Source organism: Pimephales promelas, chromosome 14 (genome assembly GCF_988280905.1).
Source record: "Pimephales promelas chromosome 14, fPimPro1.hap1.1, whole genome shotgun sequence".
Taxonomy (NCBI): domain Eukaryota; kingdom Metazoa; phylum Chordata; class Actinopteri; order Cypriniformes; family Leuciscidae; genus Pimephales; species Pimephales promelas.
The window spans coordinates 26919518-26946527 of record NC_142782.1 but is presented as its reverse complement, the minus strand read 5'-3'; the positions used below and the strand labels follow the sequence as shown (position 1 = coordinate 26946527).

Genomic DNA, 27010 nt, shown 5'->3' with positions numbered 1-27010 from the left:
GTGATATTACCATCGATAAATAAACGAACTTCATGAATGAATCAATAGAGATACGCATGTGTGTCTGTGTTTATCTCTACAGCCCATAGCTACCGTTACAGCCGCGTCTCCGGTTTCCGCCATTTTCAAATATAACGACAACAACACCTCTATCGTGGCATCATGGGATAGTAAAGTGTCCATCGCATGTGCACTTCAGAATCTCGCCGGAAGTAGTAGGTCATCCGGGTACTTTTCGCCTACTGTTTTTCAAATTCTGTGATTTTGGACATACTACTCTGCTCACGTACTGTTTTTCGCATACTATATAGTAGGGAAGTATTCGATTTCGGACACAGCTTAAGTGTTAAGTGCTGTGATAAATACCATTGCGAATACAAAAATCTGAATGACTGTTTAAAACATTTTAGAACTGTTCAGAAACAGACAGTAGCACAGCTGCCTTGTTTACGGGGTTACCTGTGTAACGGCTACATTTCTGCTATTCCATAAGCGCTATCTGCTGTCAGAGAGCGGAAATGTATTTTCATTCAGTGCGCCTCCTTCACATATTCTGCCATGCTTCTCATGCGTGTTAGTGTTGTTTACTTCAGAGTGCACATGCCTCTTTGATGCATCATGCAAACAGTTTTGTACATTTTAACCGGTTAATGGAAAAGTATTCTTAAAATTAACTCTAAAATAAAGTGTAATAAATAAATCACACAATTTTAAAGTGCCCACGATAACAATACCTTGCATGTTCATTATAATGATATATCGTATTACTGTATATCAGCATGTCTAGTGACATGGTGTCCCAGGTTTGGTTGTGTATAGGGATGATTTGAAAAATGCAAAGCAGCGCTTCATGGTGGTAATTGTTCTGTCATGTCACTGTAGGACACAAAAAATTGTGCTGGCTAAACATTTCCGCAGTAAGAGCATTTGAATTATTTCACCTCCACAGTGCTGAGAACAATCATTTCCTAAAGCCATTACTGGATATTTTTCTTTCTCCCCCCATAAAGCAGACTTTGTGTATGTACCTTCCTTCCACCTTTTAAAAATCTACATTTATTTATTTACATTTTAAAATTTCAATATATAACAATATAGTAATAGTTTTAGTTACATATATTGAAGAGATGTTTGTGCAAACAAAGCCTCTTTTTCTCCCTTGTCTCCCTTCCAATTCTTTTCTTTGATATTAGGATGATGCTTTATTTCTTTACTCATGTAGCATTTTGACCTTTGGCATTTAAATGCCACCTGTGCTTCACCAAATCTTCTCCCAGACCGTTATCAGACATGGCTGTACACTTGCTTACATTGTCGGCGCCAATATGCTGTGAGCCCCAAAGTATCCATCGAGAAGGGGTGAAGGTTAATTACATTGTGACAGTAATTACACAGTCCTGAGGACAGATGCCAGACGAGGCTCTCATGACATTGATAACCGCGATATTATCTTCCCTTTTCTTTCTACTGGTCCTTTGAATTTATTTCACCATCACCTACCTTCTTCTTTTCACAGTGGGGTTTTGTTTCCACAACAGTAATAGAATTCAGGAATCATAAAAAAGCCAGAACAATGCCTTTGGGTGAATATTGAATTATGCAAATTAGTCTCTGGACGTGAGTAATTCATTAGCGCCTGCAATATAACAAAGATATTCGGCTGCTGCCTCTTTTAGGCACATAAATTGGGTTATAACTTTTGAAGACAGGTTATGTTTCATGTGATTTACTTAAGAGCTCATTTACATGAATTTCTTTAACAACATGACATTATGCCTTGTTTTACAGCTCATACAGTACCTGTCATTATAGGTTGACTCATACCTGGGTTTCCTGTGCATATGTTAATGTGGTTATTTTTTATAAATGAGTCAAGATGAACACCTGTAATCCTATACCAGAAAGCATTTTATGTTTCTGTTCATGAACATCAATTTGAAAATGTTCAGAAATGCAAGACGGATTTTATAGTGTCTTCAGTATTTTAATGAAGTAATTGTCATTCAGTGCAAGTACACCTCCTTTGTAATGTAAATGAGTCTCGTTTAGGGACGGGAATCATGAAGAATTTAATGGTTCTGGTTCCAGTTCCTCATGATTCCTGTCCCTCTATGGTTCAGTCAATGACTCTTAGTACTTTTAAGGAGTAAATATTTGGATAAATTAAATTCAAATAATGAGATAATTTCAATACTAAATCAATTAAAAAATTATTTTACTTACGCATCTGTGAATGCAGACTTTTAATGGGTCTGTTGAGAATCAGAATAAATGTAACATAATAATTGGCCATATATTATAAAAAATACTAAATAAGCAAAAAAAAGTTTTGACAAAATCCATAATGTGGATGTTTAACTACACTTTGTCTTGTGAATGACCATGCTTAATTATAAGCTGCATGTGGTTGATTCACTAAAACGAACCGACTCATTGGAGTCATATGTTCGACAAGTGGACTACGATTGTTTGTGCTGTTTTCGATTCACTAAAAAGCAAGTTTGCAAGAGTCATTTGCTCAAAAATCAGACTACTGGTTGCACTGCATGTTGTTAGATTCACTAAAGCTATCAGGATAGGACTAGGAGCCATTTGTTCAATGTAATCAAACTAGATTTTGCACTGTATATTTGGCAGCTTGATTATTTCGGCAATAATGAATAAGTCATTGAGGAATATGTGGGTGATTTAGATGTGTTATTGAAAAGCACATGGTGTGCACTGGCATTTGAATTTCTCTTAGGAACTTTACTGAAACCAGAAAGTAGTTTATAGACTCCTATGAACCTTTAAAACCTGTGCTGAGTCAAATAGATCACCCTGCGGTGATGTTGTTTTTAGGGCCTCTGTGCTGTCCTGCTTTAGTTTATGAAGTGCTTTTGTTTTAAAGGGGACCTATTAGGCCCCTTTTTACAAGATGAAATATAAGTCTCTGGAGTCCCCAGAATGTTTTTGTGAAGTTTCAGCTCAAATACCCAACAGATCATTTATTATAGCATGTCCAATTTGCCCCTCCCTTGGGTGTTACACACCGTTTTCGTGTGTGTATTCTTTGGTCCCTTTAAAACTTCAGATGCTGCTATGTGACTCCTTGTGGCCCTGTTTGTGAAAATGAAATGTGTAAAGCAGCGTTGAAAGAAAGGGAAAGATCCCCCCATAGAGAGATAACATAAACATCAGACAGCGAGATAAGGACCGCCGGCGCAATGCAGAAAGTCTATTTTGGGAGCTGGGAGAACGACTAGTTTAAGCAGCTCCAGTCGAACCCTCATTCAGGAGTCATAACGTCTCCCCCTCTCGCTCTTCGGTGATCACACCCAATGCAAATTCCAGAATGCATTTCATTTAGCTCACATTGTCAGTAAGTGCGTCGAAATTAACAAGTGAATGAAGTGGAAATGGTGGAGATTGATAATGGTCACAGATCATGTGTAAAAAAGGAAAGAAGCCATTGCATAATACACTATAACCAGGTCGCAGTTCAGTGGTGCATCTATAAATTTATGCTCGGTGGATATTTAACACTAAAAGCTTTTATCCTAACGGATGTTATGCAATGAAGAGTATAAAATGTGACTCCTGGCGTACCTCTGCTGTAAATGCATTTCAAGGGAAGAACAGGGAGAGGATTTTAAGCAGTTTTATAAATCAGCACTTGACAGATATATTATGGCATCGAGCACTGAGGTAAAGCAGTGGTGGGTTGTGACTCGATAATGGGTGTAGGTCTATTATGTTTGGGTCGTGGACCACAGGGGGGAAAAACAATTCAACTAACCATATTATCATGCATAATTAGATAAAACAATAAATAAGCTTATGAAGATCTGACTGCGCTTTGAGGTAAATTATATATTATGTAATATGCTGTGCAGTTTGAATGTATGTTCAGGAGCCTAATGCATTAGTTGGAAGAGTGTTTGTTACATTTTAGGATTTCAAATCACACTTTGGCTATTGTTTGTGCAAAATTGTCAAATTTTCAGTTTAGAAAGAGTGACATTCATTTTATTGTTGCTGTTCAGAAAATGCTTATTGTGGCTCTGTGCACTTCATGATAATATTAAACCTTTTTTAAAGAGTTTAAGCACTTTTTGTTTGCTTTTGTTCATTAAACCATGGCCACTTGATGTTGATGTCCAATGTTAAATCAGTTGAGAACCATTATGTTTAAACAAGAGTGCAGGTTTTGGTCCTTATTGGTCCTATGTTGTGATTTACCAAAAACTCAAACAGTTACACCTGGCAAAGGTAATTGAAACCTTCTTTCGCAAAGAAAGAAACTATCGTTGGATGTGTTCTTTATGCTAATATTCTCCCAGGAGACTTTTAAAAAATCTCTACTATGCTTGTTTTCGCTTTGTTTTTGCTGATGTTAACAGATTGCTTTTTACGTTCAAGTGTTTTTTAAAGTGCATGCATCAGTACCAGGGATTCTCACTTATTTATTTAAAATAGCTCATCTTGCTTTACGGAAGATGGTCTACAGTGGCCCCCCAAACGTATTGAGGCATTTAAAACAACATGAATGTTTTATTGGATTAGAAAATAAAATATCAAACCATGTGGCATGCAAAACAGGTTGTACATACATCATAATAAATACATTACTGTTAATAAAAAATAAAATACATTAATACTTTGGTTCAGCAAAGTCTCATTGAATTGATTTTTGTTACAAATTTTTTTTATTTCAAATAAATGCAGTTTTTTTTTTAGTTTCTATTAATCAAAAAAATCTTGAAAAGGGGTATTAAAGGGGTGATGAACTGAGAAATCAAATTTTCCTTGAGCTTTTGACATCTGAGAGGTCATCATATTATAAGAATATCCTGTAAGTTTCAGAACTGAAAACGTCCTTGTTAGTCCAGTAAAAGCTTTTATTGACACCAGGCTCAGAAAACGACTCGTTTTTCAAAGTGGGGAACTATGACGTCAAAGAGGATAAAACACCACCCCCTCTGAAGATCATCAACGCCTACTTCAACACGGCCGGTTTAGCCCCGCCCACCTATTCACGCATTACACGCATAGCTAAATAACATAGGCCAATTGCAGACCGATTTAGAGTAAAGAACGGTGTTGTGCCGTCTATATTGGATCTGATAGGAATGGTGCAACACACAGACTCTGGGTCGAACATGTATGGGCGAATCATTCCGGTTGCCATTTTACAACATTGGACGTTTTCAAAACAATTTCCCTCGCGTGCATCGACGGTTGAGTTGAAACTCATAATATTTTATGAGTTATAATATGCAAATCTGTTATCCACTCACTGCAGTGAGCGTTCACTTCCAAGTCTTCAGTGCGAGACGCCCTTAAAAACCGAGCGTTTTTCAGCTAGGCTCAAAACTAGGGTACAAAATAGTATATTACTTATTAATTTTGATGTTTTTGAATGCAAAAACCAAGCGAACGTCATAAGTTGACCTCAGACAACAATATAACAAAAATTTAAAATGCCATTTCATGACCCCTTCAAGGTTTCCACAAAAATAATAATAGCTGGATGCCTTTGGCCATATAAGGGATTTCCTGGAACGTCGTAAGTTATTACTTCTACGAGTCTGTTTTGGACTTTCTGCGCAAGGGAGCCCTATGGCTTCCTGTATTAATGAAACATACTTTACATGAGAGTTTAGTGCGTCAGGTCATGCATAGACTATCTTGTCTCTTTGAATTTAAATCTAGATTTATTCACATTGGCCCATGACAACCTCTATGCGAACACACTTGACTTATTAAGACAGACGTCTTATTAAAAGTGCGGGGGACACGTCTCCTGCATATTCTATGCCCATGTGTTTCTGTGTGGGTATATGATAAAGAAAAAGAGAACATATTAGTCTTTCCCTCTCAGTTTGAGGCATCATTTGTTGTGTTAAAAAGCTAAAGAGTACAGCTTCCAATGACAGAATCGATACGCTTTATTGCTGGAACGAAGAGGGCAGCAGGGGTTCTCGTAATGGGGTTGGAGAGGATGACCACATGCCGACAGAGAAAGAGATCTACGCAAAACAGTAGTCTCACTCGGTCCTGCAATGTGTTTTCCTCCCACACAAACACATACACGCTCATAAACCAGGGATGTTTTGTCCAAGGGAGATGTTGCCTATGCAACAAAAATCAGATAAGAAAATGATTTATAGTGCAGAAATAAAACACAAATAAAACGAAATGATCAGATACTGTGAAAGTGAGGTGACTATGAATCATTTTTTTTCCTGTTGACTGCCCTGATGTCTCTCTTTAATTTAAAGAGAGATAGTTCTCCCAAAAATCAGTTACTCACCCTCATGTCATTTCAAAACCTGTATGACTTACTAATAAAATATTTTGAATGTCAGTGGTGTCTTTGTTCAGCTGTACTGCTGAGAAACTGGCAAAATAACTCTTGAAAGCTAACATGAAAAGAATCATAAGATTGTAATTTATGATCCTGGCTGAAAAAAATGGCCATATTGCCCACCCCTACCCTGTGGTACGTGAATCTCAGGTGTAAAATTCTCACACCAAGAAAACAACAATAGACTTCAACAACTTTAATGTTCAGGAAAAAGGTGGATAAAGCTGATTGAACATTGATCAAAACATTAAAGGATTTAGGGCAGTGTACTTGCCGAAGTCTACTGCCCTGCCCTCTATGAAGCGAGAGGAAATATATCGCTGGCAACAGGAAAAAACAAAGACTTCATATCGTCATGTGGATAGGAAAGAGGAATGTGGCCAAGCGTTTTCCAGATAACACAATGAACGTCAGACTGGAACAGCTCGGCACACTCCATCAGAGGCTGTTGTATTTGGACATTATGGAAGCCACTGTTCATTTCAGGGTGATTTAATTTGTCTTCCCTTAAACGCTTATTGGAATAGCTTGTTTTTGTCGTTTTTTGTTAAATGTTATATATATATATTTTTATCGGCATTAAAGTGTGACCAAATAGTACTGTAGATGGGAGTAGGCAAAGCCACACATGGCTACAAGTAAAGAGACAATATGGACACAGTTGTCACATAGTCTTTTCTCTCAATGAGAAAGATTCGTGGAGTGCTTGTTGAGAAACTCTTGAAAGTCTGTCATTTCAATGAAGTCCGGCCGCAATCACAGGGTTCGCGAGGAGAGAATGATACGCTTGAGCAGCCTTCCTCTCCGAAGGCACTCTTGGATATGGTGAGAGCTTCCTTTAGCATGTAATGTATGTATTTGTGTGTTTGTGTTTCTGGTGAAGCTGATTGACTGCTGGAGGAGTGGCATCCACATCACAGCAATGTGTCAAGGAACATCCAGCGCTTTTCACCTGCTAATTGTTTCAATTGTGTCATATGCAATTGAGAGCACGTCAGTTTGTTTGTGTGTGTGAGTGTGCCTGTTATTTAAACTGATGCTTTGTCGCAGGTTGCCGGGCTCTCATCCATCAGCTTGCCATTCAGAGTAAATTTACTGTTTAATGGTGGACTCATTTCCTGCAGCTTCATCCAGTGTTAAATGATTGAGCAGGTTCACAGATGAGGGTGTACTAAAGCAGATTAGCAAGGGAGGTGGTTATAATTTCATCAGAATGGTGATTGTTGTGAGCCTGTCCATAATTATTTTCACACACACACACACACACACACACACATATATATATATATATATATCAGGGTCAGTAAGAAATGTTTTTATGATATTAAATGCTATGCTTACCAAGGCTGCATTTATTTGATCAAAAGTACAGTAAAACTTTTTATTTTAATTAGTGCTGTCAAACGATTAAAATATTTAATCGCGATTAATCACATTATGTCATAGTTAACTCACGATTAATCGCACATTTTTATCTATTCTAAATGTCACTTGATTTCTTTTTGCCCCATTTTTTTTTCTTCTCATTTTAATACTCTTATCAACATGGAAAAGTGGATTGGCTTGCTTTGTGCAAATATTTTTTTATTGAAAACAACATTAGCATATACAGTGTTCAATTTCACACTAACTCACTTGGAGCAAATAACCTCTCACACAATGTAACACTGTCCATCAATAAAAGGGTGAAAGAAATACTGAGGAGGTCCTGATATTAACGAGGGGCGGAGAATTCGCTTCAGCTGTGTGTGTGTGTGTGTGTGTGTGTGTGTGTGTGTGTGTGTGTGTGTGTGCGTGCAAGCCATTGAAATGAATGGGTTTCAAAGCGCAGTGCCACACATACTGCGTCCTTTTGCAAAAACATGTGAAAAAAACCGAAAAAGTTTGCTAGGGCAAAATACCGTTAATCGCGCAATAAAAAAATTAACACAGTTAAAATGGGTTTGCGTTAACGCCGTTAATAACACATTTAACTGACTAATTGACTAATTAAATATAATTTAAAACGGTGTCCCTAATTTGAATATATTTCAAATTGTAATTTATTCCTGTGATGGCAAAGCTGAATTTTCAGCATCATTACTTCAGTCTTTGGTGTCATATGATCCTTCAGAAATCATTCTAATATGTTGATTTGACGCTCAAGAATATATATATATATATATATATATATATATATATATATTTATTATCGATGTTAAAAACTGTTGTGCTAGAATTTACAAAAATTTGTGTAAAAAATATTATTATTTTTCAGTATTCTTTGATGAACAAAGTTCAGAAGCATTTGTTTGAAATAGACTTTTGATCAGTTTAATGTGTGTGAATAAAAGTAATTTCTATAATATTTTACTGATATTCATCAAAACTTATCATGTTAAAGATTTTATAGACATTTAACTTAAGAAAGGAGTCACATGATATCAATTTTGACATAATTTTGACGAATTTTGTCTTATTTATTCACTATTCATACAGCAATTTGTTTTATTACAAAAAAGTAAAAAGACAGCACTAGGCTATTTATTGTGGCCTGAATGAAGAAGATTTCATGTTTTTGATTTCTTGTTCTAAAAATCAATAGCATAAACAAACATTTAGAAAATGGCATTGGCTTCTCCTTCCTTTTCTCTCATTTACAAATATGACCGCTTTACAGCAACCTTTTCATATTTCAAATACAGGGACAATTTTTTCTTGAATCACTGCAAGCTCATTACATAATTCCTGACCATGGACTTGCCAAGACTCTGATTTTTCCTGGAAAACAGGCGCTTGTGTAGCACGCACTTCCTTTTAGCTCAGCAGAGGGGCTTGGCTGATAGATGCTTTATTGAATCTGCCGCTGGGCTCCTTGACAACAGCGAGGAACGAGTGGGTGTCTCGCTATTAGTTCACAATAAGAACACAGTGTCAGCACAGTCAGCGGGTGGCAATCAGCTCCATCCGTATTTCCAGCCTTGTTGATGCGGGAAGAATAGCGCCTGAAGCGACTAGCATAGTTAGCGGCCCACCGATGCTAACCCGATTCATTGCTGCCGTCATATTTCCTGTACGTTTCAAAATCTCTCATGTCAGTGTGTGGGCTGCCACATTTCATACATGGATAGTCAGGCTTATACAATCTGTTTGTGCGATTGACGATAGCTTAGCGGATGCGATGGGAGCTTCAAATACGCTACGGATGTGCACTGTAGCTTCCGTTAAGGGACGAGGGCTTGCGTGACCAATCTAAAAAACAGCATTGTTACTTTACGGCCAACTTTCAGCCCTACTTAACAGCACCATTTCAATCGTATTCATTTGTCTGGGCTAATTTTATGTTGTTTGTGCGATAGTTGTTTTTTAGGCACACAAAGTTCACATTAAGTCAAAAACGTCATTGCAGGCTTATTGTAATAATGCTGATAATCAGGGTTTGAAATTAACTTTTTCACTCACCGGCCAATTTGGCTACTAAATTTGCAAGTTATGAAATAACTTATGAACGGGTATGAAATAAATAAACATATACCTTGACTTTAGATATATACACAGTATATAGGCTTATAGCCTATAATCAAATTTGGATTTTATACATTCATTTCATATTCAATCAAAATCCTGTCATCCAGCCATCTCCTCCCATCCTCGTTCATCCTCATCCTTTTCACCAAAAATGTATTTACCAAGGCAGTTTGAAATGATTATTATTAAACAGCAAGCACAAACTATGCACTACCGTTATTTGTTGCGTTGTGACAGGCATGTTCAAGTAAGCCATATATGCTCATATTCTGTGCAATACGCTATATTTAATATATCATGATGACTCACGAGTTGAGTATTTTCGCTAATCTGCGCATATTTGGCTTACATGAACTTCCTCAGCAAAGTGAGTAAACATAATAACGGCTAGTTTGACAGCGTGACCCGCCACAGTTGATTTTTACCTTTGGTGGGTTGGCCGGTGTTAATTTCAAACCCTGCTAATAATGCTTCTGAGTTGTTGGCTAAAAGGCATATTGTAAACTCCCAGTTTGCACTTCAGTGTCTCTTTTAAGATGCAATTCACATAGCAATAGAGGAACAAATAAGCTATAACCCCAAAATTGAAAATGGGCTTGAAATAATGAACGGGAACACTTCCAGTGTTCTCTTAGTTTTACAAGGAATAGTTTACTCAGAGCTCCCATCCACATGTCGCTTTTCCAAAGTGCCATCCGTCCTTGGAAGCGTTTCCGCCTGTCTGTAAGAGCCAAGTCCTTCTACAAATGCAGGAGTGGGATTGGTGGCTTACATGTGTGATTACCATACCAATACCATCTTAGGTGGTGAGAAATATTATGAGTGGGCAATAGTCTTTTATCATGATATGCATAATTTTATCTTGCAATAACTATATTTAACCCATGCTTGCAAAATGAGTCAGAAAGAGCAAATTTTCAGACATGAGTTGTTATTATTAAAAACAATATCAATTATGTATAATTGGTTGGAATCTGAAAAAAAAAATGAATGAGCTACACATGTTTGAAGTCGTTAGAGTCAGCAAAGTCCAGCGCTTTTGTCATCGTGTAAAGCCCGCCCCAACATTTCTGATTGGTGCCGCAATTTCGACAGATTGGATGGGCCTGAATGAGCTCTTTGCCAGACTAACTTTCAGAGCAAATCTAAATTTGCCGGAAGTTATCTGGGTTTTTCTCAGGCTAGTAAAAAGCATTATATAAATGCTGACTTGACTTTACGTTCAAAACAGGCATAAATCAACCAAATATTACATAAAAAACTTGAAAATTTGAAATTTCTGTTTACTTTTCATGTTTGTTTTTTTTTTGAGGATGGGCGCTTCCATGAAACAACAATGTGCCACCGCGTGGGGGGTTTTGAATAATCAATGACAGCGCTATTGCGACTGGTTATCAACAAGCTCGGTTTTTTTGCATCAGCATGGATTTGAAAATCACATTTTATTGTTTCAGTCCCATGCCATCGAAAATTCACTATGAACATTCACAAATTTAGAATTACAACAATACTAACTACTATAACACACACACACACACACGGTAGAAGCAAAAGTTTCTTGTCAAACTCAAGGAACTCTCATTCAAACATTTCATAAATCTCATAAGTATATTGATCGGTCATAAATTAAAAAGTTTGATTTGATTTATTGAAAGAAATTTTGAACTCATTCACAGAAACGAATCAAACTTAACTAACGTCATGGTTTTATCAGGAAGGAACATGTATGTGTATTGGGTGTGCATGTAAACCTTCAGTCAATATCATCCGGACCATATACAGTGTACAAGTCTCATATACGTATGTCTAACCCCAGTAGAGTAGTCATATAACTTTTATTCAAGAGCTTTTAACAGGAAATGTCAATTTGCCCTTGACCTGTTCAACTTCAATTGTGTTCTATTCTCCCCACAACATCCTCCCTCAGACCATTTATTCTGTGGGGAGAGAAAGGTCAGTACTGCTGTGTGATTATTGTGGAAATGCTTATGGCATGACAATGCATATAAAGCGTAAGTGTGACGTTACTCAGAAATAACTTCCGCGAAGAATTTCACCAGAGAGGGAAGGAGCAGCCTTTGTTTTGAGATTTACATTCAATGACACGTTTATGGGGTTGTGTTTTTTTCTGATCCTCTCTGGTCCTTCCTTATTGATGCTGCCTTTTAGCATCCAGGTCCAACTCATTTCATCTGAATCACAAGCCTGTGAGATTTGCAATGCCTGGAGAGGTTAAGAGAGACAGTGTTATCTGTATATTCTGGTTTCGTTTTAGCTTTATTTTAGGACGAGTTTCCCCACACACAGATTACAAGCAGCAACAAATTACAAAGGATTTTCAATGGGAAATTACAGTTTACAGTGCAAGTTAATCCAGTTTTCTGGATCCAACATTTGGCATCATGAAACATTCAGTCTTTTCATTATTAAAAACGGCTTTGGCAAAAGATTGCATGAGGAAATGAATGTGCAACGCTCACATTCAAATGTTTATGATTTAGCACAATCCTACATATTTCATTCTCACCTACTGTATGTTGCCAAACCTTCTGTAACATGCAGCTTTGAGATAAAGACAGCATGTTGTCTATGGACTTGTTGTGCTTTTACATAAAACCACGTCAGCCAATAATCAGTTAATTTAGCTGACCAAATATCTAACAGAAGAGTGAAAGTCTGGTTCATAGTTTGATTATATTTACAGATTCTTAAAAAAAAATCTTTTTGGAAGTTTATCCTTGCTGTAGATGCATATGCCATTGTTAACTTTTCTGTCAACCCATTTTCATGTTTTGCGTCATTTTCGCTTCAAAACAAACTCATGCTGGACTTATCTAATTACACCATGCTTTTCCTGTTTTAAAAAACATGCTGCTCTAGACAATGCACTGAATTGCTGGCAAGAATATTGGATCTGAATCTGTTATGCTGTATATAATAACTGATAACAAGTGATGTTCTAATTTATATCATCATTGTACATTTTTAATTAAATATGTTTTTGTTTTTTTCAAAATTGGGAAAATTATTACATTTGCAGATATTTTACTTGTGTAAAAAATCATCTACTAGACTAGAGCCACTAATTGTGGGGATTAATACCACATAAAAGAAGTGCTTTTGGGCAGTCAGCCTTTTCTTATAGAGATGCACATACTTGGAATACTAGTTGCTGGTTGAATATTTGAACCTATGTGCATTGTGCAACATATATTAGGGGTGGGTATAAACAACGTCGTGTGAGTGCGTAACCACGATAGCGACGGTTAATAACACCTATAGTATTGCGAGTATACATACAGTAGTGCTGGTATTGCTTTTTCATCTGTCTTTGACTTTGGTTGCGTCTCTCTAAGACTGTGTGTTCTGTGCTTTCAGAGACATAGTATTTGACTTTCCTTGTTCTCCAAATGAAAGCAACTCCAGTAACCTTGGTAACGTTGAATAGAGTTTGACCATTTTGTCGCTTTCAAGTCTTTAAAAGATTATAAAATAAGCTTGAACACAGATGTAATAACATTTGCCTTCAATTTTTAAGGCCTTTTTTGGTTGAATATTGAATTTTCTGTGATAAAACTACTTTGGGGCTTTAGAAAATGTTGCTTTGTTCGATTTCTTGGTGTATCAAGAGGAATCTGAGGAAGATAATTGAAATATGTTTTTATTGAAATGAGCTTTTATCTTTTCTTTTTTTATCTAAGTTTCAGACTCTGTGAGCTCCTCAAGTGTTCTGTAAGATTTATCACAGAGGCTGAGAGCTCTTGACTCCACCCAATGAGATAACAAGCCTGTGACATTTTCCTGATTATTTAATGTTTAAATGAGTCACGTAATTTTACATGCAAGGCAGCCGGCTATTGTACTTTGATCTTCTGAATCACATCTTTTAGGGCAAATAATGCATCTTTAATATATGAAAAATGAAAAAAATTTGAGTCAAACTTTAGCAGTGCTCAAGGTTTTGTTGGTTAGTACGGCCCAGTTAGAACCACACTATCAGGGTCGAAAGGCTTCTTTCTCCATGGACGATCATTAGATATTAGACGTGGATTATATTAGCTTCACACATCCCAGCTCAGGATAGTTGCTGTTACTGAGGGCTTGGTGCACATTCTTGATGTGTCATGATTTCATGGTTTTGCGGCTTACTTGCATGGCATTTACGGCTAGGGTGATTGGTTCAAATATGTATGTGGTTCGAGTCACCTGCATCACTTGAGCAACTCCCATTGAGAAGATGAATAGGAGTTCTAAATGGATGCTCCAGGTTTTATTTACATGCTTGGTTATAGTATGTTGTGTTGAAAAGTTGAAACTGGTGAGACAAAGCAGATTCTTGTTATCTCAAAAATATTCCCTGGGAGGAATGTTCATCGAGCAGTGACAGAAGTTAGTGACTGTTTCATCTGTCTGTTTTGTCATGCACGGCTCAGTTCAACTGTGCCTGCCGTAATTGATTCATCTGTTTGTTGCGTTCATGGTCAGACGCATATGGCATTCAAGCTGTCTTGTTCGTTTAAACCCACTACAAGCAGTTGTGATGTATGAATCTCATTCTGTGCTGCTGGATTTGATCAAAATAGAGCATCTTGAGCTCATTGCACACACAAGGTGAAACCGAGGTGTGTGTTCCTTTATGCTTTGCAATACAGTTACAGTTACTAAAATTTAAGGAATAACTCATAATTTACTTACATTTATGTTTTTACAAACCTGTATGGCTTTCTTTTTCCATGGGCATTTTAAAGAGAATTTTACTTGTTAAAACATATATATATATATATGTAATTATTTACTTAATTATTATTATTACTTACATATATGTGTGTGTGTGTGTGTGTGTGTGTGTTTATAAAAATAATAAACTAAACAATAATAATGATATTTATTTATTTTCTCCTTTTGTTTTCCTCAAGTGTATGTAATTATTCATTTGTTGTTAATGTTTGTGTCTTGTATAGTATCCTGTATATGTATGTAGGTATGTTCAAAGCATTTAATTATTTATTATTTTCATTGTTGTTGTTTTATTGTTTTTTCTCTCTCAAAATTTATATATAAAACAAATAAAAATAATAAGGATATATATTTTTCTCAATTTCTCCCATTTTTTTCCTCAGAAGTTACAAATGATATGAGGGTATACAAATAGTCACCTTCATACAGCGCTTTTAACAATATAGCAAATAATGCTTTTTATAATGATTTAAGTAGTTTGTTTAAATCTTGGTAAAAGACATGGAAGTGCTATTAATTTGTATACAGCCAGTCTCAAGGGAAATGTCTCTGCTTATAATAAGCCTACTGACCAAGATGCCTCTCACACATACATAAAGCACAAATCACATCCCACCACACACAGATTACAGAGTAAACCGATTCCCACAAGGCTTTTGCCAAAGGCCAGGACTGTGAGGTACGTCACAAGCCAGTCAGGTGTGCGACAATTGGCCACATGCAGACAGGCTAATTAGCCGATCACTCTTCCTCGACAGTCTGGCCGTGTGTGTGCAGCCCGGCCGGCTTGCGCGAACACCTGGTGACTTAGGAGAAAGCTGTTTAACCCCTCTGCTCCATTCGGGAGGCCATGAAATCCATCATGTTTCAGAGTTATTGCTCAGTCTACAAGCCAGGACATTACTTGCAACCTCACGAGCAGTTTGTGTTTTTTTTTTAGTTGTGTATATCGAGACAAAGCTGATTGAGGCTGTAGAGAAGACTAATTAGATTGAGTTGCACCAGCTAGACATGCACACCTTGTTGTTAGCTATGCGGTTTAACGAATTCATGGGATAAGGGCCAGTGCATTTTTCATTGCAAACAAACTTAAAGGGATACTCCACTGTTTGTTCATATTTAACTATGTTATTCTTTTAACTAAGACGAGTTGATACATGCCTCTCGTCTCAGTGTGTGCCCTCAATCGCTCTGGCGCGTGAGACACTTTGATCACACTTAACTAGCCCAGTTCATTCATTAGGATCCAAGCAGAGAAGCGACCAAACACCTCCACTTTTTCCCTATTTAAATACAGTTACACGAGTAGAGTAACTCGACCAGGAATGGTGACACAATAAAACGTTGCACATTTCTAAGCGTGTAAAGTGGATAGCTATATTGTATGGCGGTATTCCACAGCAAGTGCTTGGGAGCACTTTGACAGAAGTTTGACTCGTGAAAAATCCTCTCCCTCTCCAGAGGGATGATATTACTGCGTCGAGTCCATAGATATATATGCGCCGAGTCGAATCCTTTATGGACATTTCCTGAATACACACTAGGGCCTCGTTTACACTGCATGGTTCAAGTGATCCAAATCCGATTTTTTCCTCTCATGTGGCACTGAACGTGTAAGCAGGAAAAAAACGCATGGATTCCGATTTTCTCAGATCGGATTCAGGCCTCATTCATATGTGGTAATAAATCGGATATGAATCAGATACGTGCATTTGCTTGTGCCATGTAAGCAGACAAATCTGATATTCCCCGGTAATGCGAGTCGTACGTCATTAAAAAGTGCGCGATACACACAGTGGAGCAACGCGGAGGTTTCATGTCTTTTGAGTGTTTGGGGTGAAGAGTGCAGGCGAAAATGCAGGGTTGTTACAGAAATAAATCCGTTTTTTTGAAGACATTTCACGAGATATGAGGCATCGTTTTAAGTGCTCGTGGCTAGAGCCTCTCCTCTTTTTTTTCTCCGCCGTACGAGACCAATGTTTTAATGACTTATTGAAATATTGTGTGAAGAAAACACTGGATAATTTTATTCACATCTGCATCCATTGAAGTTCGTGCTGTTTTGCTTAATTTCCCGGGTCAGAACGTCTGCATTTGATAGTTTTAGCAGTGTATAGTGTAAATGCAAAAATCGGATATGGGTCACTTTTAAAAGATGATGTAAGCAGGTCGTAAAAAAAATCGGATATAGTCAGAAAATCGGATTTGGGCATCAAGACCTGCAGTGTAAATCCAGCCTAGGTGCTGCCGATCACAACACACTGGGCAGCTGACCAATCACAGCACATTTCGTCACATGTGGTCACATGTGATTTGATTGTATTTAACGCTGTGGCGGTAATAGGCATTTAGATTACCTACTGTAGTTATCATTATTGATTTGAATGTGCTTTTAAAGTGAATGAAACGTGAAATGAATTAAACCTAAAAATGCTGTGCAAACTACCTTAATTTTGTATATAATACAAACACTTTATTTTAGTTTTTACAGTGTAGTGTGCACACATCACCTTAAAAGCTCTACTGTGCCAGCTGTACCTTTGGGTGTTTGGCTCCAATGGCACTAAAAAGTGAGAGTTTATTAGCAAGCATTGAGTGATGTTATTACAAGATGTTGGAATGCCGTTCATGCCTCTGAGCGAGTTATTTAGCTTTAAGATACTCCAGAGGGAGTTCCTGTTCCTGACCATTGCTGAATGATTTATACAGGTACAGGAATCATGAGCAGATCTTTGTCATCTCTCTGGAAAATAGGTTCAAGATAACGTTAGGCTTTGCTTCCAGGAGACGGGAGAACAGTGTTGCTGCCAGGTACACAAGACGTCAGTGATGCTCGCTGACAGTGAGAGATGCCGTGGCTTTTTCTCACCTTCTTCTGAAGAACAGTGATGGATGATGGGAACTACCTCCCTGCCTGCGTAAAAAGCCCCACACTTTATCTTCAGGAAGGGCCGTTGCAATGGCATTATATAGCAGGTTAGCCTGGATAAGCTGACTTTATTATAGGCTGTACTTGGCAGAGCTTAAAGGGATATTCATCACTAGCAGCTTTGATTGTCGTTTGATGGTAATGAACGATAAATGCGCATGTTAATATGGAGCTTTCGCTACACTTGGATGCCTGAAGCTCATTCCAGAGCAACTCACTCAATGTATGTGTATATAATATATTCATGTACTCTGTGGCAAATTAGATTTTTGCTATGAAACACCAAGATCATTCCATAAGAATCATGTGGTAATGGGTTTTTGGCCTTGGACATATTTTTCCATCACTGTGACTGTGTTTTTTTTCGCCCTCCTGTTGTGATGAGTGAGAGACCCTTGCTAAAGTACGTGTGGTTAGTGATAGAGTGCTCCCTAGTGGTAACTAAAAGAATATATACAATTTAAAGTATATATTTATGTGTATATATAATTATTATATCAAAATTTATTTATTTTCTAATAAATAAATTCTGTTTATATTTACACATTTTATTACATTCTAGCTCTGCACTGTCTGGTACAACTACTCCATTAACCATTGATTTATATTTGTCTAAAAAAACTATTATCAAGCCTTTAAAGGGATAGTTCCCCCAAATATGAAAATTCTGTCATCATTTACTCATCCTTAAGTTGTTCCAAACCTGTATGAACTTTTTTTTTTATGTTGAACAAAAAATATGATGTTATATAGAATGTTGGGAACTAGACAGTTGATGGTAGCCATTGACTTCCATATAGGAAAAAAATGCTATGGAAGTCAATGGCTGTCGTCTATTCTCTGGTTATCAATAGCTATCATCTTTTGTGTTCAGCAGGAGAAAGATACTCGTACAGGTTTGGAACAACTTAGGGGTGAGTAAGTGACACATTTTTCGTTTTTTGGGTGAAACATCCCTTTAAGAAAAAGCTTTTAAATCTGAAGGTGATTTATGATCATTAAAAACAAATTCAGTTGTGTCTTTAGAATAGGCAGTATATTGTAGGATATTAGTTTATCATGTATGTTTTTCATGTAGAGCTCATATGGGCTTTTGGTATTAGATAATGATTTGATTTGAGGTGGTTTATGAATCTTCCGTGCTGTTTTAGTGGCGAGTGTTTTTCTTTAGCAATTTCAGTGTGCCACATGAACACAGTTTAATTTTTCAATTAAAATCTGTATTAATTTATATAGCTGACAGAATTCACTAATTACACATATATACAAAACTATAGCCCTTTTGACAACCTCACCATGTTTAAAATGTGTTTTATATAATAAAATATTTGCATTTATATGTTGAATATTCGTTAATGGAGAAATGTGTTTTTTGCCCCTCATAATGGTGAAGTTATAGCATCTCCAAAAACAGGGGCTAACCAGACAAAGGCACTTGCAAAATACAGTAATCTCTCGGTCTTCAGATTTAATATGTTAGTTTGGTGCCATCTAGTGGACAAAATAAACTTTTTAGTTAAATATCAGAGAGTAATATGTATGTTTACAACATGAGCAACTATTCTCTGAAGAAATTGTCACTAGTGCTTGGTCACAATGTTAAGGGTTGAAGTTAACCGGGCATTGCTATGCAGTTGCTAAGGTTTTCTGAATGTATTTTAGTATCAATAATCATTATTTTAATGCTCCTTGGCCTGAAAAAAGTTGGCAGACACCTTGTCGCAGACACCTGGTCTGTGGGATTTGCACCTGTTGTATTATCTGCAAGGGGCAAATCATAAATGTGATAGTTTAGAAAAGTCACAGCAGACAATAAATAGGAGGAATCATTACGGTATGGTGCTAGTTAAATGGCAAAGTTTCATAGTTTGGGGCTAGATTAAGGTAGCCTGGGAAAACCCAGACAGCTTCCGGCAAATTTAGATTTGCTCTGCAAGTTAGTCTGGCAAAGAGCTCATTTGTAATCCATCGAAATCGCGACACCAATCAGAAACGTTGGGGCGGTCTTTACACGATGGCGACAGAACTAGGGGTGTGAATGTTAGTAAATTACGGCAAAAATTACGCATTCCATACGCAAGACCGGCAAGCTCCATTTCGCTTGGCTGTGTCCACTGCTGTTTTTGTAACAGAGCATATCTGAATCAAACTAAGTTGGTAAGTCGGTTTGCATACGTCATCTGCTTCATCGCTCTGATTGGTTTTAGGTCCGTCCAATTGCGCCCAGAGGCATTTGAGCTACGCCCGTTGGTGACGCCCCTTTGGAAATGATTTGTCTATGCAGCTTTGCCAACTCGGTTACAACTGTGAATAGCCTGGTTTTAACCAGGCTAGGTTTAAGGTTTAGAATGAACCACAACCCCATGAGTGATAGTAATAGCATCACTAATGAGTTGCACAGTTTAATGCACAAGCAGACGCTAAACAGATTTCTGTAACACAGAATGAATAATTGAAATAGTACATACAGTGTATAACAAGACATTAGGTGTAGTACACAGGAGAGACTACATTAGCAGGCCAAAGCTGTTAGCATGCACCGTAGGTTAAATTGGCTGTGAGTAGAAATATAGTGTCTGTGGCATCTACTTGTTTGCGAGACCATGTTCTTGATGTGCGTCAGCCCCGTCTGTCTGATTAAGGGCAGAGAGTTGGGGCATAAAAGCTTTTTAGAAATGGCACAGAGTCAATATAAGTATGATTGGAGCAGATCAGGAGAATTCCATGAAAGGTGCGTGTGGGATTTTGCACGCTTAGACACTCACACGCTGACTCTGGTTGGTCTTCATTAAAGTTTATTAACGGCTGATTGGTTTTACTGATCTCGCCAATGATTTCAGCACCTACCTGCTTCTTGTTCACCCACCTCCTGCTCTCTCTCTCTCTCATTCTCCCTCCTCTTCCTTTCTGCACATCCTCCAGTCTCGCTCTCATTTATCCCCACAGTACTGAAAGCTTGGTCAAACTGACCCAGGAAGGCTTGCTCAGCTGTATTTGGTCTTGTTCAGCACTGATTGTAAGTCGAGAATGAGTTTGCCAGCAAACTCAGAACTTTGTTCTCTGGAGAGGATTGCCCGTTATCGTAGCGCTTGCATCAATGGCTCACCGTATGCCATCAACAAACCCATTGACATCAAGCCAAGGAGGAAATGGTAAAGCTTTCTATGTGTGATGTGTGTCAGAATAGTCAGCTGCTACGTTTTTGTAGGACTGGATCATAATTTGGGAAATTTGTCAGGCTTGGTAAATGTTTCTCTGTTGAGTTATTATGTGGAACGTTTTGTATTTTGAACTGTTCATCTTTATAACATAGACTAATTAATGAATTAATAAAGGTTGCTTTGACAGTTTATAATAATATAAATGTATAATATACTGTAAATATAATACATTTATTTTATTTAGAGGTGCCTTTCAAACACTTACCTTGACATAAAATACAAGACAGCAGTACAAAGCAACATCTGTTCAACATTAATTCCATAAATTAAAAGATGAGCTTTAAGATGTGATTTAAAAGTAATAAGACCATTTCTTTTTGACTCAGTTTGGATCACATATTATGTGACTGCTGATGGTCTATGATTATACTTCAGCTTGTTACTACATTTTTAATTTAAAAGAAAATCCATGTAAATATGTCAGACTCAAATGTTCTTTTAGTCTGTGGTTAATAATAGGATGTGATAACCAGCTGGTTATGAGCCAATTGATTTCCTTAAAGACCCTTTAATGCTTCTCGCCACCGATAAACCTATCTGTAGATCTGTTAGGTAAATGGCAATAAATAGGTTGAATTGAGTGGCAATCGTGACCTGTGCTGTGCAAATGTCAGATATTGTGGGAACTTACATAACAAATGTGTGTTCGTTTATAAAAAGATTCATATTAGTAGTATTACTACTAAATACACTATAATGCCATTGTTTTGATATCTGCACAGTCCAACAATGAGCAGGTGTGTGTCAATAACTACAGTACACATTGAGAGAAATTTGAATGTGTGTGTGTGTGTGAGTGGGTCAGAGTAGGTCAGTGTGTATTGGGCCTAAGACAAATGCTCGGCAACAGAGAATCGCTATCAGATATGTGCCTTATGCTAATGCCAATAAAGCACACACACACACACACACCCTTTCAAACACACACTCATACACACTGCCCATTAAACCCAGACTTAGAATGGACAGGTCAGAAAACGTGAAGTATAAATTCAATCCCCGTATAGATTCAAACTTTGCAGATGAAGAAAGAAAATCAACATCTATTTATCCAACTGGGTCTTCCCTAGAATAGTGGCACAGACCCATTTAGATCGTCTGAATTGTGTTCTTGATTCTTCCAGCATCAGCCCACGTCTGTCTGGGCATGATTTTATTTCATCCAAGTAATTATGAGTCTGTGGTTTAACACATTTATCATATTTAGGACATATTCAACACTTCTAAAATAGCTTAGTTTTTCTTAGATTAACTCCTGATGATTTATTTTCATCAATAATTGGTTGTAGGCGAGTGGGAGTGTGATATGGATATGTGGAGATGCAGCAGTACATTATCCCACACTTACAATCTGTGCTCTGAGAGGGCCATAAACACCAACAACGCAAATAATGATAATAATAAATGGCCCTCTAACAGAGCATTAGTTCTGTTACATTTGAAATCTGGTTGCAAGAACAACTTCAACTTAAAATATAAATAAGGATCCAAATATATTTTGATTTCAGCTTAGAAATTTCAGAATGTGTTTGTGAAACAATGTAAATTGTTACATTTTTAGGCATTTAGTCGTGTCTTGTGGAACAAGCACTTTCTCGTCTCTTGCTGAAATTCAGTTAATTCCAAACCACACTAGTCAGAACAATTACTGCATTTTTGGAGGATAAAGCTCTTGATCAGAAAGCTGATTGCTTTCTGGCGACATAGTTTCATGTACAGTTTACCAGCACGAAAGCTTGTGATTCTGACATGGTAGTTGAATGCTAGAAGGCCAGACAGGTGTTATTGGATTATGGGATGAGTAGTGACGTGGACATTTTCCTCACACAAAGCTAAAGCTCTCTTATTTGAGGTCAGTCAAGCTGTCAGTTTCATCAGGACACCATGGCTAGTGAATCTCCTGGCGGTTCTCCACTTTCTCTCTTTCTTAGCACTTTTGCTTGGAATGGTCACAAGCTTCATATAAACTCACTAAAAGGCAAGAAAAGGAAACGCTGGTTCAAGTCCCACAGGTACAAACAGACTTGCATATTAAAGAAACATATGGCTTATAGTATGCCTATTTTAACCTGTTAACAGTTTACACTTTTTGTGACTGTATTAGTAACTGTTTTATTGCACACATTTTTTGTTTGTTTGTTTGCAGTGGCCTTTTAAACCGTCTTAAAGGGATACTCCACTTTTTTGGAAAATAAGCTCATTTTACAACTACCCCAGAGTTAAACAGTTGGGTTTTACCGTTTTCGAATGTATTCAGCCGATTTTCTGCTATTTAGAAGAATATCAGTAACCATACATTTTCTGGTCTTCCATAGTATATTCCATAGTATATTTTTTTCCTACTATGGAAGTCAATGAGACCAGAAATTGTCTGGTTAGTGATATTCTTCTAAATAGCAGAAAATCGGCTGAATGGATTTGAAAACGGTAAAACTCAACTGTTTAACTCTGGGGTAGTGGTAAAATGAGCCTATTTCCAAAAAAAGTGGAGTATCTCTTTAAAGATCCTCCAAGCTAAATTTCGAATCTATATAAAACTACTCTGAGATACATTATATAACCCTGGCTCAATTTTTTGTGTTACATTGGGTTCATTTGTCTTGTGTTTCATATGTTGTATTTTTTTATTTTTCTAAAGCATATATATATATATATATATAAATAATTTGTGTGTGTGATAACTGAAAAAAGCCATATTTGTGGATATGGCAAAAAATAAATTAATTGTGAAAGGCCATTAAGTAGCTATAATGTGGAAGACAATTCAAAAATGTATCACTGTTAATAGTTCCCTGTTAATAGTAATCACTGTTAAAATTCCCAAGCCTGAGAAATATTCATTGGAGTAAAAAAAGAGTGTAAAAATCAAGGCCCAGTGAATCTAAATGTGTTTATCTATTACTTAATTGTCTTCAGATTCTGGGTTGTTGTTTTTTTCACTGAGTAAATGACTTTGGAGATGTTCTTGATTTTGTCTATTATTATCTGCTTTAATCTCTAGTGAACACAGGCAACAATGTGCATAAACATAGATAGACATAGCTGTTCATACTATGTGATATATTAATAACTAATGAGACAAACACACGTCTTTTTCAGTTTGTTGTAGTTTTGAACTGACAGATCTCTCACCCCAAACTAATTGCTTTGTAATCAGAGATCTGTAATCCTTTCACTGGAGATAAAATCAAACCTGTTGTCTAAATGCTTATTGAAACCATCAAGTGGGCAGAGCTGGAAGTGATACTCTCTGCTTTGCTGTCATTGGTTGTTGCATGTCTTGCGTCACTGGAACACCTCTGAGGGCCCTTGGCATGGGTTAATGTGTGAACCGTTAATCGCGGCAGTAAACAGTCTAGTCAAGTACAGTCATGAGTGTTAGATTTTTCTTTGTTGAGTTCTCTAATTGAAATGATATTTTTTCACCTCACATATTATTGCATGTTGGTCATTGCACATGGACTGTATATGAGCCCTCAAATGTGCTATCAGTATACTTCTTTTAAACTAAAAATAAGTGTACTTTCAGTCTACATTTTATGTACTTCTCAGAAATATACTTAATGTACTTTTCAGAAAATTTGCACTTAAGTATGCTTGACTGAAGTACACTTTACTTGAAGTGTACTTGACTACTGACAGAAAAGTCTACCTATAAGTTCACTTGCAATATATTTGCGGTACAAAACAAAAAACTTAATTCTGAACTAGTTGTGTACTATTGTTACACTGACTACGTTTACATGCAGCCAATTTTCAGGTTATGGTTGGGTTAAGGTCACTATTCGGGTTTCTGAAACATTAGGAATAACCCGTTTACATGCGTGAGCACAGAGAGTTTCTCCTGTATACATGGAATTGCAAGATCCCGATGTACTGGAAACGGCGACGCACGGTTAGCGTCTAGACGTACGGACAACCTTAAGACGCAATATGCGTCATTTCCGATTCTTCTTCCTGTATCCAAAGACAACAACAACAACAGCATGCGGATAATGAATAGTTCGGGGCAGATAGCGATCGCCTTTGTTTGCGCTTTGATGCTGGTAACGTTACTGACCTCGCTCCAAAAGTATGCTCTGCTGTGTCTCGCCTGGTCTCGCCATGTTTACTTCCGGTATTTTTGTATGCGCTGAGAAGTTTCTCTACTCAAAAGACCAAGATTCCTTGCGAATAGAACATGCGCAAAACAAAAATCAATATTGGGATATGCCGATACGCGTTTACATGACCACATATTCGGGTTAGAAAAGGGGTACCCCAGGTAATATCCCGGTTTTTAAAATCCGGGATATGAGCATATTCTGGTTTTTGCCGGTGTTTACATGGCCTTCTGCGACCGGGTTATTCCTAATATACCGGTTTTGAACGGGTTATTGGCTGCATGTAAACGTAGTCACTTAAAGGATACCAATTTAGTTCCAGGTTGAAATAGTACACTTAGTAGTTTTCTTCTAGTACACTGATATTAGAATACTTACTTCATAAAGTATACTTAAAATATACTTGAACTTTTCTTAAGAAAATTAACTAAGTATACATAGTTTTTTGTAAGGGAAAAGCGCATTTAATAAACGATTGCTTGGATGAAGTGGTTTTAGACTTCCTGGCTACACTTGATGTGCAATTTCACACTAAGTGCTTTTGACTCATCTTGAATTCATACTACTGGGCAAATCCTTCCCACCCTTTTTTTAGGGAGTATATAAATCCGCTGGGATGAATTTGTCCCAGTCATCTGAAACCTCTCAAGTTGAGGTGTAAGTTTCCTCCCCCATTCATTCGTCTCAAACACAAGGAGCACCCTACCCCCACTTACGTCATTACTACACGAGTCCGAGCAACGAGTCTCGCAGCCAGCCAGGAAGGGAGGGAGGGAGAAAAGTACATGGGGTGGGAGTTTCAGGAGAGTGAGAGGGGGAGAGACAGATTGTCCTGCATTATAGGAGCCGGTTGCTGATTGACACAAACTCTGGAACTCCTGTCCCGGTCAGTTTGAGAGTCCCGGACCACAGGGGGCTTCTGTCTGTGGAACAAACAGGGGCAGGGCCGTCTCGACCGAGTTATGTTCACGCTTGAAGACGCACATGAGGACTGAAAACAAATCCACACTGTTGGGATTAGCTGTAGCCGCTAGCAGAGGGAAATCCACATCCAGAATGAGCATTATCATGAAACCCCGGTCTCGCTCCACCAGTTCACTTAAGAACTCAGATGGGTAAAGGAGAACTTTTGACTATCTCCTTCTCCCTGTGCTTGCTGTTTCCTTCTCCTGTATTAGACCAGCCGATATCTTTTTTTAACATCTTGTGTAATTCTCTGCTTCCTCTTAAGTTTTAACCCCCATTGTTTTTTCACTCACCTTCCATAAATCGAGTTCCACTCTTCCTCTTGTATTTACATTCTTTTCCACTAGTGCCTTTCCTCAGGGTTTTTCATTTACTTTGTCTCTCGCTGGCTTGCTAAAGTGTAACTGTGGGATAGATTTAAACATTTGTTGATGCATTTGTTGCCTGTTAGATATGGGTAGAGAATTTGATTTCATCAAATTGTACTAATTTTGATTCCATTAAAATGTTTTACTAAGGCCTATATATTTTATGTTGGCTATAATTAATATTTAATAAAGATTTTTTTTAATTATTATTATTTTATTTAATCACAAGGGCTGTAAATAATTTAGAATTTAGTTGCTTTTATGCATCAACCTCCTATTGTAGATGCAAATAAGTGCATTAAACATGAAACAAATTGCAGAGTTTATGCAAAAATGTTCATTTGTAGCCTAATGCATGGATTTTGTAGAGTGAACATGATTATGTGATATGATATTTGGCTGGATTTGCTCATTTTAGCCATTACCCATAATTGAAAAAAAGAAGTACAGTATGTCAATCTCACATATCCAAATATTTGTGCAATCTCCTTAAAAACTAGTAAAATGGCAAAGAGGGAAACTGATTATTTCCACACATTTGCAAACGGTGCCTAAGGGCAGATACCTCACCCTAGTCTCTCTTGTCCCATCTTGTTCTCTGTTTATATATGCTTATTTTAGAAATAGGTGATGCTAGTTTGTAAAGGACTGATTATTTTGGTACAACAGTTTTCAGTCTGTTTGAACTGTGCGCATGTGAAGTATAGTTTGAATGGTTGTCCGTCGCTGCATGCGAACTGTGAGATATTGCATATTTATGATTCACAGGCCGAATTTAGGGTGTTTTGGTGTTATGTTTTTGTCTGAACGTTTATAAAGTAGGCTAGCAA

At 37.3% G+C, this 27010-nt stretch overlaps 1 protein-coding gene across 8 annotated transcripts in view; it reads left to right on the top strand.

Moving 5' to 3' along the window:
- Nucleotides 1–27010, top strand: part of pde4d (phosphodiesterase 4D, cAMP-specific) — a 113388-nt gene that overhangs the window by 62741 nt on the left and 23637 nt on the right. The window contains exon 1 of one of the 8 annotated variants that reach the window (XM_089119758.1): nucleotides 6775–7174. The exons of 6 other annotated variants lie outside the window; for them this stretch is intronic. In XM_089119758.1, coding sequence (XP_088975884.1) covers nucleotides 7089–7174 — 86 coding nt within the window. In that variant the 5' untranslated portion in view covers nucleotides 6775–7088. Of the gene's footprint in view, nucleotides 1–6774; nucleotides 7175–25662; nucleotides 25962–27010 lie in introns of those variants that run through there. One more of the 8 variants, XM_089119756.1, reaches the window with a different exon arrangement.